At 48.0% G+C, this 20,894-nt stretch overlaps 1 protein-coding gene across 2 annotated transcripts in view; it reads left to right on the plus strand.

Annotated features, from left to right (window-relative positions):
- The window catches only part of RAB6A (RAB6A, member RAS oncogene family), a 59,112-nt gene that overhangs the window by 16,273 nt on the left and 21,945 nt on the right, over window positions 1-20,894 (plus strand). For both annotated transcript variants that reach the window (XM_085216634.1, XM_085216635.1), the window contains exon 2: window positions 18,548-18,606. In XM_085216634.1, the coding sequence (XP_085072760.1) occupies window positions 18,548-18,606 (59 nt within the window). The remainder of the gene's footprint in view (window positions 1-18,547; window positions 18,607-20,894) is intronic.

Genomic DNA, 20,894 nt, shown 5'->3' on the forward strand with positions numbered 1-20,894 from the left:
CAGCGTGCTGTTTTGTCCTCATGGATGCAGTTACACCACATCTATTCGGTGTTTTATTTCTGAGCTGTGCAGGTCCTCGTCCACGAGCTCAGGAAAGGCATTTCAGCTCAACTGTGGCTGGAGTGAAGATGGCTGCACTGTGCCTCCTTCCCTCAAGTCTAGAAGATGGAAGTTTGTAATATTTACTACTGCTTAACAAATCACTGACACTGAGGGATGTGGTCAGCAGGCATGGGGGGTTGGGGTTATGTTTGGGGATCCTCATTGCAGCCTTCCAGGACCTAAAGGGAGCCTACAGACAGGAGAGGAGTCAGCTCTTGGAAAGGGGAGTTAACAGCAGGACAAGGGGAATGGTTGGAAGGTGAGGGAGGGCAGATGGAGGTTGGATGTGAGGGGGAAGTTGTTTGCTGTGAGAGTGGTGAGGTGCTGGAACAGCTGCCCAGAGAGGCTGTGGATCCCCGTCCATCCCTGGAGGTGTTCAAGGCCAGGTTGGATGGGGCCCTGGGCAGCCTGGGCTGCTGTGAGATGTGGAGGTTGGTGGCCCTGCCTGTGGTGGGGGGTTGGAGCTTCGTGATCCTTGAGCTCCATTCCAACGCTGGCCATTCTGTGAAATCCAAGAGACACACGGAGGTCACAAGGCTGCATCCTGTGCTCCATATCACACTGACCTCAGAGATGGGCACATCGGGGATCCCTGTGAGCACGGGAATGCAAATGGAATCCCTGGTGGAGTGATTTGAGAGAGAGAAATCTGCTCGGGCAGGAACAAACAGTTCCTTCCTCTTCCTTGAGTGACACCAATTTGCCTGAAGCTACAGCCGTCAGAAATTTGTACAGGAGAATTACTTCCATTCCTGACTTTTTAGTTTGTGGTGTGAGGAGCAGGATGAAGGTACAGGGCTGCCTTTCATTGGGAGCCACCACAGCTTTTGTTGAGAAGCCATCTCTGTATGACAAGGGCAGATGTAAGGGTCAGCATTATCAGAAATATGCAAAGGGTCAACATTCTCAATGGAAAACCTCCACTTCTTTATCACAATCGTTCAAGGTACTTCAAAAATCATCCCAGAGTGTAACTATTCTTGTCTTCCCTCTTCTGTATGGACAGTTATAGATGAGTTTAAAGCCAACCACAGAATCACAGAATGGTTTGGGTCGGAAGGGAGCTCAAGGATCACGAAGCTCCAACCCCCCACCACAGGCAGGGCCACCAACCTCCACATCTCACAGCAGCCCAGGCTGCCCAGGGCCCCATCCAACCTGGCCTTGAACACCTCCAGGGATGGACAGGGATCCACAGCCTCTCTGGGCAGCTGTTCCAGCACCTCACCACTCACTCTCTAAACAACTTCCCCCCGACATCCAACCTCCATCTGCCCTCCTTTGCTGGTTGATTTGTGGTTTTCTGACACTGAGCTGATAGTTGTGGGCTGTGTTTGTGCACCACTTGAGTGGTTGTTGTTGTCTTATCTTAAATTTGCTCTTCCTCTGCTGTCTGTCAGTCATTTGAATAAAACCACATTGACCGCAGTGATTTGCTTGTGCAGCTCTGTTAACCACACTTCTGGTCTTGCTTGGTCATTTGCACATGGTATGCATGAAGTATGCATGTAAACATCTTAGCATTTTTGTTAAGGCCTATACAAGACTCTAAGACTTTTCCCACTGAAAATAGCTCCCAGCTCTGCTAGATTTTGACTTCCACACCAGCTTAAGGGGCGTCAGTCATCCAAAAATGGGCCGCATCCTCCTTCAAACCTCCATCACTTTGGGTTGTATTTCAGTTCAAGTCACGACGCCATTCGCATTCCACCTCTTGGAAGCTGCCTGCAGGACCCATGGCTCAGGAGCCAGCAGGGTGGACGGCCCCTTGGTGCAGGCTGCTGGTAGATTTCAAGGTGTAGATGTGAGCAAGAATCATAGTCTGATAGAACAGCCTGGGTTGCAGAGGAGCACAGTGCTCACCCAGCTCCAACCCCTGCTATGTGCAGGTCACCAACCAGCAGCCCAGGCTGCCCAGAGCCACATCCAGCCTGGCCTTGAATGCCTGCAGGGATGGGGCATCCACAGCCTCCTTGGGCAACCTGTTCCACTGCCTCACCACCCTCTGCATGAAAAACTTCCTCCTCACATCCAACCCAAACCTCCCCTGGCTCACTTTCAAACCATTCCCCCTGTCCTGTCACCACCCACCCTCACAAACAGCCGTTCCCCCTCCTGTTTATCCGCTCCCTTCAAGCACTGAAGGCCACACTGAGGTCTCCCTGCAGCTTCTCTTCTCCAAGCCAAACAATCCCAGTTCCCTCAGCCTTTCCTCACAGCAGAGCTGCTCCAGCCCTCTGACCATCTCAGTGCCCTCCTCTGGACCCGCTCCAGCTCTGTAGGACGGCTGTTGGAATAGAAAGCTGGGAGCCCTTCATGTGGAACAGCATTGTGTAACTTCCCAGCTGCTTGACGTTGGTGCAGATGAGGAAAACTGAAATTGCCCCGAGCTCCTCTTCCTGTGACAGTGCTGCTGGTGCAGTGTTGTTTTTACAAACCCTCTAACCAGTGAAACTCACACTGGTTACATTGTATGGTCGATCTGGAACTCTTATACAGAAAACCAGACCAGTGCCTTCGTTTTCAGAATACACAGCCTGCATTTTTAAATGTGATTTTTATAGCAAAGCTGAAGAATTGACATTTCCCTGCTTTTTTTTGACAGAGTAATCATGTTTTGCTTTTTGAAATGATAATAAATATGTAGTTTTTTAACTATATGTTTTAATAAACTCTCAGCCTGGGCTTGGATGACTTCAGGATGGGTTGGTTATTAAGTGGCCCTCCACAAGTCTACATTTGATTGTGGAAGATCACAGAGCTGCCCAAGTTCCAGCAGCAGCCTTCTGCAGTAGATGAGCATAATTAATGCTTAATGATCATAGAATGATAGAATGGCCTGGGTTGCAAAGGAGCACAGTGCTCACCCACTTCCAACCCCCTGCTGTGTGCAGGTCACCAACCAGCAGCCCAGGCTGCCCAGAGCCACATCCAGCCTTGAATGCCTGCAGGAATGGGGCTGAGGAGCTGCTGCTTACAGCACTTTGGCTTTGGAGTTGAGTGTGATAGAAACCCCATGTTTACAGGGAAGATGAGTGCAAGCCTAATGATGTTCTCTGGCAAAAAGCAAGGTAAAACTGCCCCCAGATCATGGTATGTGCTGGTATGTATGCGTAGGGCTGTGCTGCATGGATTCTCCTCATCCTGTAGCAAGGAGCTGGCTCTTGTTTGTCTTCTGTGGCGAACAAAAGAGCTGTTGTGGGAATGTTTCACAGGGTGCAACTTAATTGTGTGAAAAGAAATAAATAAAGCACAGCTGTGGTTGGCAAACGGGGTGGCTGTGAGATGGAAGCAGGGCACAGACCCATGGGCACTGCTTCATTTCGGCGTGGCTGAGACCAAACAAACAGAACAAGATTTTTCATTGTGCTCTTTCATATGTTTCCCATTTTCGGAGGAAAAGTAAAGCTAATTACCAACAAAATAACACGAGTTAATGAGGCTGTTTATCACCGTGTATTTTTGTCACTGGGACAAGACATGCTGTGTATCCCAGGGGAAATCTTGCCCACCCATTAATAATCAGAGCTGTGCTGTTTTATCAGCTATGCCAGTGCTTATTAGGATTTACTTAGTGGAAAAGAATAACGAGTTGAAATCATTAACAATGTGGTTCGTCTCCAAAAAGCTTGGGTTGATCTGTGTGACCCCTTTGGGCCCTGAAATACAGTGGGGGCTTGCCCCATGTTTGTGCTGCTTCTGCTGCAGATCAGTGCCACGTGTCCTGATAAACCATTTCTATGATGGAGGGAAGGGATGCCATTCAGAGGGACCTCGACAGGCTGGAAAGGTGGGCCTGGATGAATCTAATGGTGTTCAACACAGCAAAGTACAGTTTGGCACTTGGGCTGGAGGAATCCCAGGCATTTACACAGACTGGAAGGAGCAGTCCTTGAGAGCAGCCCTGCAGAGAAGGACCTGGGGGTCCTGGTGGATGAAAAACTGAACATGAGCCAGCAGTGTGCTCCTGCAGCTCAGAAAGCAAATGGGATCCTGGGCTCCATCAGCAGAGGGGTGGCCAGCAGGGACAGGGAGGTGATTGTCCCCCTCTGCTCTGCTCTTGTGAGGCCCCATCTGCAGCACTGCGTCCAGGGCTGGAGCCCCCAGGACAAGAAAGACAGGGAGCTGTTGGAGAGGGTCCAGAGGAGCCACAAAGATGATCAGGGGCTGCAGCACCTCCCTACAAAGACAGGCTGAGGGAGCTGGGCTTGTTCAGCATGGAGAAGAGAAGCTGCGGGGTGACCTCAGTGCAGCCTGCAGGACCTAAAGGGAGCCTACAGACAGGAGGGGAGTCAGCTCTTGGAAAGGGGAGATAACAGCAGGACAGGGGGAATGGTTGGAAGGTGAGGGAGGGCAGATGGAGGTTGGATGTGAGGGGGAAGTTCTTTACTCAGAGAGTGGTGAGGTGCTGGAACAGCTGCCCAGAGAGGCTGTGGGTGCCCCGTCCATCCCTGGAGGTGTTCAAGGCCAGGTTGGATGGGGCCCTGGGCAGCCTGGGCTGCTGTGAGATGTGGAGGTTGGTGGCCCTGCCTGTGGTGGGGGGTTGGAGCTTCGTGATCCTTGAGCTCCCTTCCAACCCAACCATTCTGTGATTCTATGAAAGCAGGCATCTCCCTCAAGATAACGTGTACCTCACAGACTGAGCACCAAGTAAAACGGGATTCTAATGTATCTAAAGAAAGCAAACAGCTGATGTTGCCTGGAAAAAAAAAAAAATGATGCTAGGAAATGCATTTTCTGCCTCCTCCTTTCCCCTGTAGCTACTGCCAAACTTTAAGTACAAGTGACAATTCCTTGCATCTCTTGCTGGTCATAAAATGCCTGGAGACAGCATCAAATGCATCCATATGGCACTGAATACTTAGATCAGTGGCACAGCAGATTCTTACCAGTCATCCTCAAGCCTCGAGTTGTCAGCTGTGACAGTCAGGTGGGTTTTTTTGTGGTGTGGCATTTGGATCTCAGTGGATTGGTTACATAAAAGGCAGGATCCTCGGGGAGAATTGTACCCTGCTTGTTGGAGGCAGTCTCTTCCCCATCCTCTGTCACTGAGGAGCCTTTGCAAGGTTCACCATTGGCTTAGCATTACTTCAGAGCTTGTCATGCAGTTATGTTGTGTAGCATGAACTGTTTTTTGGGAGCTGCAGCATCACTGGAGCAAGGTTTGGGTGTGCTCATTGTAAGCAGTGAGCAAAGAACGCACTGAGGACATCACAGGTGTTGTGCAAGAGGCCCCTGGTACCAGACGGACCGCTGTTTTGTGTTCCAGGTTCTTCTCTGAGCAGTAGGAAGGCTGTTATTGTTCTTATAGATAGAATAATTGTGCAATTAATACTTTGGATTTGGCCCTGTGTCCCTGAGGATGTTCTCAGGTGTTTCCTGATGGCTGTGAATCATTTCTTTTCCCTTTGATAGAGTTGGTTGCTGAGCTGTGCCACCGCTGGAGCCTGCAGCCCAACGAGAGCCAACAAACAGCTGTAAGGATGCTGTCCTGCACACCTTCCCCAGCCCACGCTTCCCCAAAAGGTTTCCTCACTTATTAATAGGTGATCCTCATCAACAGATCCCAAATACTTCAACATAGACTTCTTTAAAAGAGTGCTACGAAAACTGAAACCACGTGGAGGTGTTTCACTACTAAAATATGGCAGGAGCAGCTCAGCTGTGGGATTGGAAGGAATCACGTAGCGAGCTGTGACCTACAGGCTGCTCTCAGAGGAACAAGGAGCTTTGCCATTTGGTGGTGTGTCTGCCCACAGCCTTTTGGGTGGCAAAAATGACACTGTTCCTCCTTGAGTTTTTATATTACCAACAGGTTCCCCTGGGGAAGGGAAATCTATCCTGAGCTTCTGAAAATGAAAAGAAACCAAACTCACACTGAGTCATATGGAAATATGTGTCACAGACCAAAATGGTGTGTGATGGGAATTGCACTGTGGGAAGAACGTGAAGTTGGGAGAAAAATGAGAACTTCATTGAGGGGAAAAGAGGACTTTTAGGGCTTTCATGGACTAGCTCTGCATTCTCTATTATGGAGACTTAAGACATTTAGCTTGGAGAAGAGAAGGCTGCAGGGAGACCTCAGTGTGGCCTTCAGTGCTTGAAGGGAGCGGATAAACAGGAGGGGGAACGGCTGTTTGTGAGGGTGGGTGGTGATAGGACAAGGGGAATGGTTTTAAAGTGAGCCAGGGGAGGTTTGGGTTGGATGTGAGGAGGAAGTTTTTCATGCAGAGGGTGGTGAGGCAGTGGAACAGGTTGCCCAAGGAGGCTGTGGATGCCCCATCCCTGCAGGCATCCGAGGCCAGGCTGGATGTGGCTCTGGGCAGCCTGGGCTGCTGGTTGGTGACCTGCACACAGCAAGGGGTTGAAACAAGCTGATCATTGTGCTCCTTTGCAACCCAGGCTTATGATTCTACGATTCCATGACATTCAGTTGGATGGGAGTACATCTTTGCACATGAGCCATGAGCCAGTCTCAGACTGCTGGGTTTTGGAAAGCTTGCTTACTACTTTTTGTGGGAGGAGAGAGGGAGATAAGTCTCCAAGTGATTTTGGCTGTGAGGAACCCAAAGTCCTGGAGCTCTGCAGCACGCCGTACTGCTGTGAGTTAAACAACTGATAGCATAGAGTTTCCCAGAGCTGATGTTTCCTGCAGTAACTGTAGAGGGTAAAAGAATGTGGAGCAGAAATCTGACCCAGCCTAATTCTTTGATTAACGCGGTTGCAAAACCACTTACAGCCCCCTTGGATGTATGCACACGTGTGGCTGACTGAACTTGAAGGATAATCTCATGGAGCACAGCACTCCTGAAATTTTCCCTTGGGTAATCCTGATGTCAAAATCTATTGCAGATTCCTTCCAGGGCAGTTTTCAGTCCTCAATTCTGCCTACCTACACCCTAATTCCTTTGAGCCAAGGATCCAGAACAATTGTCCATGTATCAGGATAAGTAATCTGCTATTTGCTGTTATTCCTAGTGAGTAGGAATCTCATTCCTATGTGGTGGGCTGGTACATATTGCTGCTTGTTCCTGACAACATAAGTCAATGCTGATGTTTTTGCTGTTGAGACAGGATCCTGTTGAAGTCAGAGCTTGTTGAACCCCATCTTGGGGTCAGTAACAGCTGGCTCTTGGCTGGAATGTAAGAAGATGGATCGGAGGGAACTGGACGTGTCTGCTTTTGTGTCATCATGGTATCATTAGGGTTGGAAAAGACCTCTGAGATCATCACATCCAGCCTTCAGGCCATCAGCACCGTGCCCCCTGACCGTGTCCCTGCAACACCTGAGCCAGGTGACACAGGCCTTGCTGCTCGAGCCATGAACAGGGATCCTGGGATGAAACTCTTTCTAGGTCAGAGAAGTGCTTCAGCTCATTCCCTTCTGTTTTGGGGAATTGCTGTGGCACAAGCAGGGATGCTGCTGCTGCTTGGAGAATCGCCCTGTGTGCATTCTCTGCTGAAGTACTCAAAAGATTGAGTGCAAATGAATGCTGACGAGCTTTTCAGACCAGCACATATTTTCGTAGTCACCCTTTTCGTAAGGCAGTGAAGTGTTAATCATTTGATTACTGGTTGTTGTAGATAAGGGAATAATTGGTCCCTCTTTATAAACTACGGCAGTAGTTGACAGGAAGGAGCGGTCAGCCAAATATGGGGCACAGCAACTCGTGTGTGTGTGTGTGACAACACTTTATTTCATATTTGCTTCCCTGGTACCAGGGCATTCTTTCATAGAATGATAGAATGGCCTGGGTTGCAAAGGAGCACAGTGCTCACCAGTTCCAACCCCCTGCTGTGTGCAGGTCGCCAACCAGCAGCCCAGGCTGCCCAGAGCCACATCCAGCCTGGCCTTGAATGCCTGCAGGGATGGGGCATCCACAGCCTCCTTGGGCAACCTGTTCCACTGCCTCACCACCCTCTGAGTGAGGGTGCTCTGTTTCCTTTAATAATTTTGGGCATTGCTTAAAATTCATATGCCTCCATTTCCATTGCAAGCCATTACATCTTCATCTGCAGCTGTGGCCAAGGAGAAGAGCTGAACCTGTGCCCCAGGAGCAAACAGCTTGAGTGGCATTTGCTGCCTGAAAGCATCTCTCTGAGATGGACTTAAGGAGCTGCAGATTTCACTGACGTCATGAGGCTGTAGCAAAAAACAGATGTTGATATTTTTGCAGGAGCTCTTTGGTGTCCTTTAGGAGGCCCATATCACTGAAAGGAGAAGCATGGAGTGTGACAACAACGTGTGAAATGTGGGATTCTTGCAGCTTCTTTGCTGTGCTTAGCATTTAGAAATTTTGCCGCTGTGAAATTTGACTTGCTTCTCTTCTTTGTGTCCAAGTTGGTGTAGCATGTGGGCATGAGCTGCAGATGATATCAGCCGTGCACATAATGGCTTTATGTGTGCTCATCTGCTAGGTAGGTGTCATTCCTTGTTATATCATGCTATTTCACTCGGCTCTGTTGCTTCCCTTCCTGCTGTTCTGCACCAGACAGTCATAAATATTCATGCACCCTTCCTGCCATCCATTTAGGCTTGTATACCTCGCTCATGGTCTGTTCGGGTTTGTTAAATGCAGGCTTTTCTTTTTAAACACTGGAGTGCTGAAGGCTGTCTAGTGAGCTAAAAGGCTGATGTCACATTTTCTGCTTGGCAGAGCTGTGGGGAACTGCTGAGATACGGAGGCTTTCAAATATTTTGCTCAGTTCTTCCATGACAAAGAATGGACTGAAATTCGAGGTGGTTATATGGCAAAATGAGAGCTGAAATCTCCTCAGCAGTGAACGTTCTGCCCGTGCTGCTGCTTGCTTCGTTGCAGCCAGGAGTGGAGCTGCTTTGCACCTGATTGCTCATCTGCAATAAAAACTGTCTCAACGTGCCTTGAAAAGGCCACAGAATCACAGAATCACCAAGGTTGGAAAAGACCTACAGGGTCATCCAGTCCAACCATCCACCTATCACGAATGGTTCTCACTAAACCACGTCCCTCAACACAAAATCCAAATGTAAATCCAAATGCCAGTTTGGATTGAGTCTCTTTAAGGACCATGGTAACCCAATTTACAAGGAGAAAACAAGCAACTTATGTTCCTTATCTTGTATTTAAAGCTGTGCATACAGGGGATGGGAAGGGTCACTTTTGTGTTGGTCATTTCATAGGTTGGTTTCTCAAATCCGAGATCCCACCAAATTTATCACAGTCTTGTGCAGAGCTCTTGCTTTTCTTCATAGGGGCATCTGGGAGTGGCTCTCAGACACTGAGCAGCTTCGTCACAGCTGTTCTCAATTCTTATTGTTCTCTCTGCTGGTGACTAGAAAGCAATAGAAAACAGAAAAAGGTGAAGTACACCTTTGTGAGGCTGCTGCAGGAATGAAGTTCAGCTCCTGCAATTCCTGGGGTCTCACCCACATGTAAGAGTTCTCATCATCACGGATAACAGCATCAAAAGGATTGGAAGGGATCTCCTGAGGCCATCGAGTCCAACCCCTGCTAAAGCAGTTCCCTACAGCACGTTGTACAGGTGGGCATCCAGCTGGGTCTGGAATATCCCCATAGAAGAGACTCCACCACCTCTCTGGGCAACCTGTGCCAGTGCTCCATCACCTTTACTGTGAAGATCTTCCACACGTATGTATGGAACTTCCTGTGTTCCAGTTTTAGGCTGTTACTCCTTGTCCTATCACTACACAACAGCAAGAGCCTGGCCTCGTCCATTTGCCTCCCAAGAAATCCTAGAATGGCCTGGGTTGCAAAGGAGCACAGTGCTCATCCAGTTCCAACCCCCTGCTGTGTGCAGGTCACCAACCAGCAGCCCAGGCTGCCCAGAGCCACATCCAGCCTGGCCTTGGATGCCTGCAGGGATGGGGCATCCACAGCCTCCTTGGGCAACCTGTTCCACTGCCTCACCACCCTCTGCATGAAAAACTTCCTCCTCATATCCACCCTAAACCTCCCCTGGCTCACTTTAAAACCATTCCCCTTGTCCTGTCACCACCCACCCTCACAAACAGCCGTTTCCCCTCCTGTTTATCCGCTCCCTTCAAGTACTGGGAGGCCACAAGGAACCCATTGCCTTGTAGCTGTTACGGTGCTGCTTTACTGCAGACACAAAATCACAGAGCATCCTGAGCTGGAAGGGGCCCACAAGAATGCAACCACCGATTTTTGATAAACTTAGTGGATGTCTCTGGAATTCCTGGATGCCATGAGATGAACATTATGGTGTGTTTCATACTGCAGGAGTGGGAAGTGGGCTTTCCTGCTTAGTTTGTAGATCCCGGACAGTGATGCTGCAGGTTGCTGGCAGTCCCTGGGGCCAAAGGAATCGATCCTGTGCTCTATCAAACAGTTTTCAATATTGCTTTTAATTAAAGAAAAGAATAAAAAAAGGCATTGTTGTGCATGGTGACCTGAAAAGAAATGAAGGATTGGCAGCGATTCATTGGCCCCCAAAGGCCAAATACAGTTGTTCAACGTTGTTATTGATTGCACCGGTCTGTCTGGGACTGCTTTGGGAGGTAGGATGCTATAAAAGCTACACAGACCCCATGTCTGTCCTTCTCCCCCTCATCAACACCGTATGAGTGGTTCCTGTGCACAACAGTAATGAGAGGAACAAAAAAAATACATTGAAAGTAGAAAATGGTGGACCATCTCTAAAGTTACCAAGATTTCTTTTAAAAAAACAACCCAAACACCCTGTTCTTTGCTTTTCTGGGTCTCATTTGGTTCTCACTTGGGATACTCTGAGTGAACTTCCTAAACAGAATCTTAAACTCCTTTAAAGATGCAAATCTGTTCGAAGGACAGGGGTGTAAATGATAAGTTACATCTCTAATAAGGCTGGGAATAAATTTTCTTAAAAGAGGTTGGTTGAACCATTTTCTTTGTACATAAAGAAGCCATTGCTGCTTTGGAATAATGCAAGAGAACAACTGAAGTGGTATGAATGCAACTTGCACAATTTTTGTAGTGTTAACAGCACAAAATGTTCTTATTTTGTGGAATCAATGGGAGCAGCCATTCTGCTCCACAGCCGGGCTGGGAGGGCATCCTCCAGCCAGCATTACCATGGGGAGCCCAAATGTGCTCTGTCTGATATGTGTGTAAAATAAAATAAAAGAAAATAAACCTATAGCCACCCATTTTTGTTAAAAATAATGGATTTTTTTTCTTTTTCTTTTTTTTTTCATCCCCCTGGAGCTACTTAAGGCAGCACAGTGGATGTGTTTGGTGGAGTTTTCTGCTTTACGAGCTTTCTCCTCATTTTTCTTTTGGATGTTTTTTGATTTATTGGACATGTAAGGATGGCAGGTATTGGGTTCAATGGCCCTTTGGCCTGACCTCATCTGGCACCTTGCAGCAGGAGAGCAGTGGCAGAATCAAAGAGTTCTGACAGAGAGTAAACAGAGAACTGAAATCAACAGCAAACACTTTGGGGTAAACAGTTCTTCTCAGCCTTGAGTTAGTGCAGGAGGGGAGAGCATCAGCTCAGCCTGCTGGGGTTGTGTTGGGTTGTATTGGGTTGTGTTGGGGTTGTGTTGGGTTGTATTGGGGTTGTGCTGGGGTTGTGTTACAGTTGTGCTGGGTTGGGTTGTGTTAGAGTTGTGCTGGGTTGTGTTGGGGTTGTGTTGGGTTGGGTTGGATTGTGCTGGGGTTGTGCTGGGCTGGGTTGTGTTAGAGTTGTGCTGGGTTGTGTTAGAATTGTGCTGGGTTATATTAGAGCTGTGCTGGGTTGTGTTGGTTTGTGCTGGGAATGTGTTGGGTTGTGTGTGGCTGTGCTGAAGTTTTGCTGGATTGTGTTGGGTTGTGCTGGGTTGTGTTGGGTTGGATTGGGTTGTGTTGTGTTGGGTTGTGCTGGAAATGTGTTGGGTTGTGCTGGGTTGTGTTGGGTTGAATTGGGCTGTGTTGGGTTGGGTTGTGCTGAAAATGTGTTGGGTTGTGCTGGGTTGTGTTGGGTTGGATTGGGTTGTGTTGTGTTGGGTTGTGCTGGGTTGTGTTGGGTTGGATTGGGTTGTGTTGTGTTGGGTTGTGCTGGGTTGTGTTGGGTTGGGGTTGTGTTGGGTTGTGCTGGGAATGTGTTTGGTTGTGTTGGGTTGTGTTGGGTTGTGCTGGGGTTGTGCTGGTTGTGTTAGAGTTGTGCTGGGTTGTGTTGGTTTGTGCTGGGTTGTGTTGGGTTGTGTTGGGTTGGGTTGGATTGGGTTGTGATGGGAATGTGTTGGGTTGTGCTGGGTTGTGTTGGGTTGTGCTGGGTTGTGTTGGGTTGTGCTGGGGTTGTGTTGGTTGTGTTAGAGTTGTGCTGGGTTGTGTTGGGATTGTGCTGGGTTGTGTTGTGTTGGGTTGGGTTGGATTGGGCTGGATTGGGTTGTGTTGGGTTGTGCTGGGAATGTGTTGGGATGTGCTGGGGTTGAGTTGGGTTGTGTTAGAGTTGTGTTGGGTTGGGGTTGTGCTGAGGTTGTGCTGTAGTGGGTGCAGCCCTTGGGGTTCCCCAGCTGTACCAGTGGATGAAGTTGGTCTCACAGAGGAGTTGAAGGAGAGCAGACTGTGGGATAATGAACGAGTTTTGCTTCTTGCACTGGGGGGATTGGGTAGAACTTCCGTAGCATGAGAGTGAAAAGTAGGGGAGGAGTTTTTTAAGGAAACTGCTGTAATCACTTTAATACAGCATTTCTGTTTTAGGAGCTCAGACTGACACATCTAAAAATATTCTTCTTGATTACTGGTTCATGCAGATCGTTTTAAGTCAAGTATGAGCATCCTCATTTCTGGGCTTCTTAAATAACGATCTAAAATTGGTTTTCATGCATTCATAATTCGGTATATTGTTCTTAGCAGTGCTTTTTTGTCTCAGTGCCTTGGGTTGCTTCTTCCAGATTTGGAGCTGCATGTTCTCTCATCTTGGGGTGAGCTTGTCTGTGAGTCATAGTGCTGCTGGGATTGATTTTTTCAATCAAATCTGAAAGGAATCATGGAGTGATTAAGGTTGGAAAAGCACTCCAAGATCCCCAAGCTCAGACCACCCCACTGTGCCCAGTGCCCACGTCCCTCAGTGCCACATCCCCATGGTTCTGAACACCCCGAGGGATGGTGACCCCCGCATCCCTTGGGCAGTCTGTGCCACTGCTTCACCACTCTTTGGAGAAGAAATTTTCCCTAATATCCAATCTGATCCTCTCCTGGAGGTTACCACGTTGTTGTTCTCTGTTCTCATAGAATCACAGAATGGCCTGGGTTGCAAAGGAGCACAGTGCTCATCCAGTTCCAACCCCCTGCTGTGTGCAGGTCGCCAACCAGCAGCCCAGGCTGCCCAGGGATGGGGCATCCACAACCTCCTTGGGCAACCTGTTCCAGTGCCTCACCTCTCCAGTGAATTTTCCTCTGGCTTTGACCTGGGAAAGAGGCTGACCCCCACCACGCTGCTATGACCTCCTTTAAGGAGCTGGAGAGAGCAAAGGGTCTTTGATACGACCACACAATGACCATTCCAAGTTGGAGGAGACCCACAAGGATCACCAAATCCAGCTTCCACCCAGGACCACCCCAAATCCCCAATTTTTTGGGATTATACTGTTGGTGTCTTTGTGGTGTGGAAGCTTTCTCCTCTGATATATCCCTTGGGAAAGCTGGGGCTCTGACTCTACCTCTGAGAATTTGGAAATGTTTAGGGCCATTTTTCTGCTTTACAGTGAAGGAGATGGATAGATTTGATTCTTTTTAGGGTTTTCTTTCCCTCTCTATTTTTTTTTTTTTAATTTGGCCTCACGGATGTTTCCTTATTGCTGATGTTTTAAAAGTGCTCACCAGCAATGAGTAGGAACTCAGATTTCAGTGTGACTTCTCTGGAAGAATTCTTGGACAAGATGCAGCTCTGGTACACGAGACAAGCACGTTGTGCCCTAGAAAATGAAATAGGAGGAAGTTTTTCATGCAGAGGGTGGTGAGGCAGTGGAACAGGTTGCCCAAGGAGGCTGTGGATGCCCCATCCCTGCAGGCATTCAAGGCCAGGCTGGATGTGGCTCTGGGCAGCCTGGGCTGCTGGTTGGCGACCTGCACACAGCAGGGGGTTGAAACAAACTGATCATTGTGGTCCTTTGCAACCCAGGCCATTCCATCATTCTATGATTCTATAAAATAAGGAGGTGAAGCCTGCATATCCCATACACCATAAAGTAGAACTGGCCCCATTCCAGTTCCTCTTTCCTTTGTAGGTCACTCCTGAGAGTTGCCTGGAGCCCTTTGCAGACCCTGTCTGGCAAGAAATGACCTCCTAAAGCCATGTGAGCGTGGAGCAGTGCGCTGTACCTAATGGTTCTTCATCCCTGGCTCCTGTGAGGGCCTCCCCTGTGACTCGTTACTGCTTGCAGTGCCAAGAGCAGCAAGCTGTGGCACAGAGGAACTGCTGGTACCCTCTATTTATCAGCATCATTAACAGTGTTGGGGATGGACACGCAAACCCCCGGCACGCAAGGCCCCAAAAGCAGCACAGCGCTCTCAAGAATAGGATGGATGACCTTGAAATCTCTCCCAGTGCTGCTGTCAGATCACAGTTGCTGGAACTGTGAGATTAACGTATTGATTTCGTCTTGCAAATGAATGCTTTCTGCTATAAGTGCTAGGCAGTGGCTCGGGGCTCGCAGACAAAGAGTATCGATCAGGTTGACTCAATTAGCTGCTGAAGGCTTTGAATTTGGGCCCCTGTAGTTAATGGCAATTTCACAGGCAGAAGCTTCACAAGTTCCCATCTTTTAACTCAATTATGTGTCTTCGATGCTTTGCTGTTTGCTCTCACTCATTTAGTTGTTGATTTAGAAAGATACCAGGCATCTCATCTGTGTGCTAACCAGCCACCAAACCTATCCTTTCAGGAGTCTCCTCTTTCCATACAGCAGAACAGCAGCTTGTTTTCTGTTCCATTGGATACTAAAGCATGGCTCTTTATCACAGTGAGGGCAGAGGAACGCCTGTGCTTTCTGCCTTGCACAGCACAACACTTTTCTCTCTGCTCCCCCCGGGTTGTTAGCATTGCTTGCTTTTCCATGCAGGGCTGTGTGCTGATGATCTGTGCACTTAAGCAATGGTGTCTGAGGCACAGCTGTGCGATTAGAGCTGGGTAATGCAGGCTTTCTTCTCATTACATCAGAAGCTTAAAGGAGCAGAAACTGCTTCTAATGAAACCCACGGTGCTGCTGGTGTTCAGCTGCTTAGAAAAGTTTCCAGGCTTGATGTCGAGGTGTGGTGCTGGAACAAATGGTTTATAGGTTAATCACTGATTTTCTCAGTTTCTCATTGCTTCCAAACATTCTTGAATGCTTTGTGTCTGAGTTCCTGCAGCAGAGTGACATCAACAGCTCTGCACTCCGAGGAGCAGAGCATCCACTGCCCATCTTAACAGCTTCTTTCAGATTTTGATGAGCTTTAAAATTGCATGCCTTTTCTCATAGGACCTTGGGCTTTGCTTTTAGCTGGTGGGATCATAGAATGACAGAATGGCCTGGGTTGCAAAGGAGCACAGTGCTCACCCAGTTCCAACCCCCTGCTGTGTGCAGGTCACCAACCAGCAGCCCAGGCTGCCCAGAGCCACATCCAGCCTGGCCTTGAATGCCTGCAGGGATGGGGCATCCACAGCCTCCTTGGGCAACCTGTTCCACTGCCTCACCACCCTTTGCATGAAAAACTTCCTCCTCACATCCAACCCAAACCTCCCCTGGCTCACTTTCAAACCATTCCCCTTGTCCTGTCACCACCCACCCTCACAAACAGCCGTTCCCCCTCCTGTTTATCTGCTTCTTTCAAATATTGGAAAGCTCTTAATCTACAGAAAGAAAGGCTGGAAGACCACCTACTTTTAGTGCTAAGATCCTTCTGTGCCATCCATCTCCTCATTCTTTGTAATCCATGCAGTCTGAGGTCTCCTTCTTGCCAAAGATACCTTTCCCAGCTCCCAAATCACTGAGTTTTTCCTTGTTTCCTCTAACACAGCCCTCGGTGCCTCCAGCAGCAGCTCCCTCTACTCAGCCTCAGCCTGCACAGAGCTACAACCACATTCACCATGTTCATTCCCCCACCTTTATTCCTCCAGGGATATCTTAACACATACCAGGAAGATTTTGGCTCCATGATGTCCTATGCTACTGCACTGCTGACTAATGCTGCCCTGGACAAGTTTGTATGTTGAAATTCTTCCAAGAGCTCAGATTAACGTAGGAGCACCCAATGGATCCTTGCTGAAGTCTTCCTTGTCTTCTGCCTTGGATGTAGCCCCCAGTTTGCTTCCCCAAGTGCTTGCAGTCAGTTTTAGGCAGCCAGGTATTCTTGTCTGAGTGTATTGTGCTGCTTCTCCCTGCTGAGCTTCATTTTCCACTTCAGGTCCCTTCTCCATATTTTAAAGCCAATTTTGAATTCTGATTCTGTCCTCCAGCTTGCTTGCAATCACTCCCAGATTAATGCCTTTTGTCAATTTAATAAACATAGAACCAGTGAGGCAGGAGAGATAGCAAGGGAAAATCTGTAACAGAATGGGATTCGGGTTCTCCTGCAGATTCTGTCTGCAAATCAGTGCTTTTTTTTTTTTTTTTTTTTTTTTTTTTTTGGCAGCATTCTTGAATAAAAATAAAAGGCCGTGCCCAGGAGTTCAGCTCTCCATTATGAAGTTCCAAATACAAATGATGCAAAAATAGAACTCATCTTAGGGGCTCATCTCCAAAAGCAAAAATGTGGCTTGTTGGTCCCTCCTTGATGCTCTGCAAAGGGGAAATAGGAATCAGTGAGTTCTGCAGCTGGCTGCAAGAGGAAGGTCTTCCCCTTCCCCTTCTTCTCCTTCTCCTTGTCCTTCCTCTTCCCTTTCCCCCTTCCCTGTTCTCTTCCCCTTCCCACTCCCTTTCCCCCTTCCCACCCCTTCCCCTTCCCTTTCCCCCTTCTCTGTTCTCTTCCCCTTCCCACTCCCTTCCCCCTTCCCATCCCTTCCCCATCCTTTTCCCCTTCCCTTTGAATTATGAATACAGCGGGAACTGTGAGCTTTCACATCCACGAGGATCTTTTAAGCAAGGTGATTTTGTTATCTATTTGGTGACTGGTCAGTTAACACGGTGGAATTCAACCTGTAAGCAGCTGCTCTTCATTCTGATATGGTCTGGTGGCTGCTGACATGCTGTGTAAGGGAAAAGCCTGGTCTGTTTGGGCAGAAATGTCACGGGGCTGAAGGACGTTAAGGAACTCCATCCAAATGTTGGTCAAAGCAGTTGTTGAAATACCAGATGTGCTGCAGCCCAACCCGTTGGCTTTTCTCATCAGCCTGCTGGTCCTGCAGCAGATTGTGCTTCTGTTGGACACCCGTGGTGCCCCAGGGCAGAGCTGAGTGGTGCATGCAAGACTCCTCTCATCCTGGATGCATTGCTTTGGAAGAATTACCAGTCCAGGGCATGTTTGCTCTGTCTCTACAAGGGCAATTTTTAGCTTTGTGGGAGGCCTCGTGATGCCCATGGAGGAGAATGCATTAAGATTTCACCTAGGAATTCAAATTATGACTTTGGAGTCTTTTCCCAAAGGTTCTCTGCTGGGTTCCAGTTCGCTTAACTCTTCTGCAGTTGTTGCAGTGCTCCTTACCTGTGCTGGGAGGTGGCAAATCACAGTTGCAAGGAGACTGGGAGAAAACAGCTGGAGGCAATTGATTGTTGAGTAAAGCTGTTTCCTAAGGGATCCACCTCCACCTAAATGTATTTCAACACCAAGCCAAGGCAGCTTCAGGTGTTCTGTTCCTGCAGCTCTGCCCAGGTGAAGGTGGCAGTGAGCAGGAGGGAGTTCTCCAGTGGGTTTGAGTTAGCCTGTCTAAGCTCAGCTGTGTTGATCCCACAAGGCGTAGTAGGTAACCACTGTCACAATGATTGTTTTGAAATGTAATCTCCTTTTCCTTAAAAAGCAATTAACAGGAGCTTCAAGGCAGTCTGATACCTGGCTGCAGCTTGGCTCTGCAAGCATAGGTACCATATCCACAGCTTTATAGGTGCTGTACCCACAGCTTGTCTAGTTTCTGCTTATGAAATGAGAAGCTGGATGCAATTTGCCACACCTGAGGTTTGACGTGGTCAAGCTAAGCTGCAGCTAGAGGAGTTGCAGACCTATGGAACACTCTGTGCCTGAGTGTTTGGCTCCCAGGTGCAGCTGCAGATGCTGCTGTGCCTTTCTGCTGCTGCACAGCCAGCTGGATCTGCTGGTCCTGAGCTGCAGCCAGCAGCATTAATGGCATTGGAACAGTTTATGAGCCTGCCTGTGCAGAAAGGTGCAGAGAGTGCACTGTCCAAGGGTGAAGCTGGTTGCAGGCAATGTGGGCACGTGGTAAACATCTCAGAAGTAATGCTCTTCAGTCTTGTCTTCTCATACTAAACTTGCTTAAAACTTGCATTGGAATTGTTCCTCTAATCTGTGTTGTTTTATTTGTCTCCTTGTAGTGGGGAAGACTTCCTTGATCACCAGGTTCATGTATGACAGCTTTGACAACACCTACCAGGTAAATGAATCCCTCTTGTTGTCTTCTCTAAGGCCTCTTCATTGCAGGCAGAATCCATTGGGCTGCAGTGATAATAGTACACAGACCACATTCTTAGCTGTTACATCTTGAAGCTTTATATTTTAATAACCTTTCAGAATGGCATTTCAGTGTACGTCTGCTGGAATAGCTTATCTGCAGCTCGCAGCAGGATGAGCTGTAGTTATAAAGGATGGACCTCTTAGGTACACGTAAGTGACAGCAGCTGTAAGCCTGCCAGGTTTTTCACCATTTGCTACCAGACCATTGCAGATCTCATGGAGAACAGAGTAGGCACGCTGTTCCTTAAAAAAGAAGAGGCAGAAAGCTGAGCTGTAGGCTCTGAGTGCTTTAGGATGCTATGCAGGCTTTCTAAATGCCAGGGGAACAGTCATTGTTATCCACTCCCACACTGTAGAATGAGCCTGAAAAGGTGGCAAGCTACAAAAGCAATTCAGTTTCATAAACTAAAGTGGGTCTTCTCTAAGCTACGACATGCTTCACAACTTGGTTGTGCTTGGTGATGTTCTCCATTTGCTGAACTGAGAAAATCTGTTCCCTGACAAATGTGAAGGGTTGTTTAGGGAGGTGGGAGGAGGAGGTAATGGGAAAAAAAATACAACAAAAAGCTGCGATTCTTCTGTTACTTAACGTCTATCCAAGTATCTCTTGATTAAATCTCTTTCCCCATTAATGATTCCCTTCCTGCCTCATCAGTGATTCCACATTGGTGCTCTGTGATTTGGTCACAATGAGATGCGAGTTCTCACTTAATGATAGGAGAAGCAAAGCTGCTGTGGTGTAGGAGGGCTAGAGTACACATCATTGTTCCCACGGGAGCAAACATCCTTTCAAATCCTACCCGCTGTAATTACATGGACATGTGAATGCCATCCTTTTATTTAATCTGCTTTTTTTTTTTTTTTTTTTTTTCCCCTACAGTGTTTTTCTTTCAGGTCTGCTCCTTCTCTCTGCAGAGTCTGCGCCCTAGTTCTGTTTGAGGAGCTTTGGCCCTCTGGGCTTTATGATAGCATAGCAGTCTCAATGGGAAGCTGGTCTAACATTACATAGAAAATGATTACGAAATGAATGAGTGGGCCTTAAACCAGTAAGGAATCTTAAAGGTTTAGAGGGTAGCTTCAATTTAGCTGTCAGCGATGCGTGCTTGTTTGGTGTGTTAAAGTACTTGGTGTGGTCTCATTCATCCAGAGACCCCCGTTTTCCTGAAATACAGGGAACCACGTCCTATTTTGACACAGCTGGAAGAGGGAATTAGTCATAAGAACCAGCCAAAATCAAATGACACGTAATGCCAAGCCAGAGTATACCTTCCTTGATTCCCAGGGTTTGATAGAGACCTCTCAAAGCCAAATACGTGCATGGCACTGCGTGTCAAAGCGTCTACGTGGTTAGCTGCAGCTGGAGCTCAGCTGCTGAATGATTTGCTCTTTCTGGACATTTCAGATGAATTTTGAATGCATGTTTTCTGAGAGCTGCCACAACCTATCATTTGAGCAGGGCTCGTGGTGTTCAGCTGGTAAAAATAGAAAGGTGTGGTTTGGGAGAATCTGTGCTGTACATTCCTTTTTTTTTTTTTTTTTTTTTTTGCTTGCTGCTTAATAAGAGGAATTCAGCTGCTGCCCATAGCTTATTAAAAAGCAGTTTGCATGAAAGCAGCGTTTGTGAACAGACCAAGAACCTGCAATAATGTGTCAAACCCAAAGACCTGGAATAAAACAGTGCTGTCTGTTTCAGCAGCTGTGATTCCTCTCCGTGGATATGCTGGGAGAGGTTTTCCTTGTTCTGTGGCACTGAGTGTGATGCATAATGAAGGAGCAACGTTGGCAAACAGGAAGACTCTGTGTGTTATGCAAGAGGAAAATTACAAACCACGCTTTCCTTCAGCTTCAGCCTCTTGGAGGAAGAGCAGGGAGGACGGCATTGAGTTCCGTACAGCTGATCTGTGAAGATTCCCTGCGCTTTTCTCCTCCTTTTTGTCAGCACTGTGACAAAATGGCTGTTTTTAGCTTACTTATTTTAGTTCAAGTCTGGGATACAGAGTGCCTGAATCCTCCCCTCGCCATCTGCTGCTGCTTCTCTGTATCCTTGTGGTGGGGTCAGGACAATACAGGTGGACAGACACACTTGGCTGTAAGTTACAGTGTGTGATTCTTAAACATTTTTGTTGCCAGGATCTAAAATAAGTTTTGTGCCTGGCCTTTGTGCTGCACCTCCCATATTGCGAGCACAAGGAGACTGAAGCTCCAGGA

Source organism: Meleagris gallopavo, chromosome 1, assembly GCF_905368555.1.
Source record: "Meleagris gallopavo chromosome 1, MGAL_WU_HG_1.1, whole genome shotgun sequence".
Classification (NCBI taxonomy): Eukaryota; Metazoa; Chordata; class Aves; order Galliformes; family Phasianidae; genus Meleagris; species Meleagris gallopavo.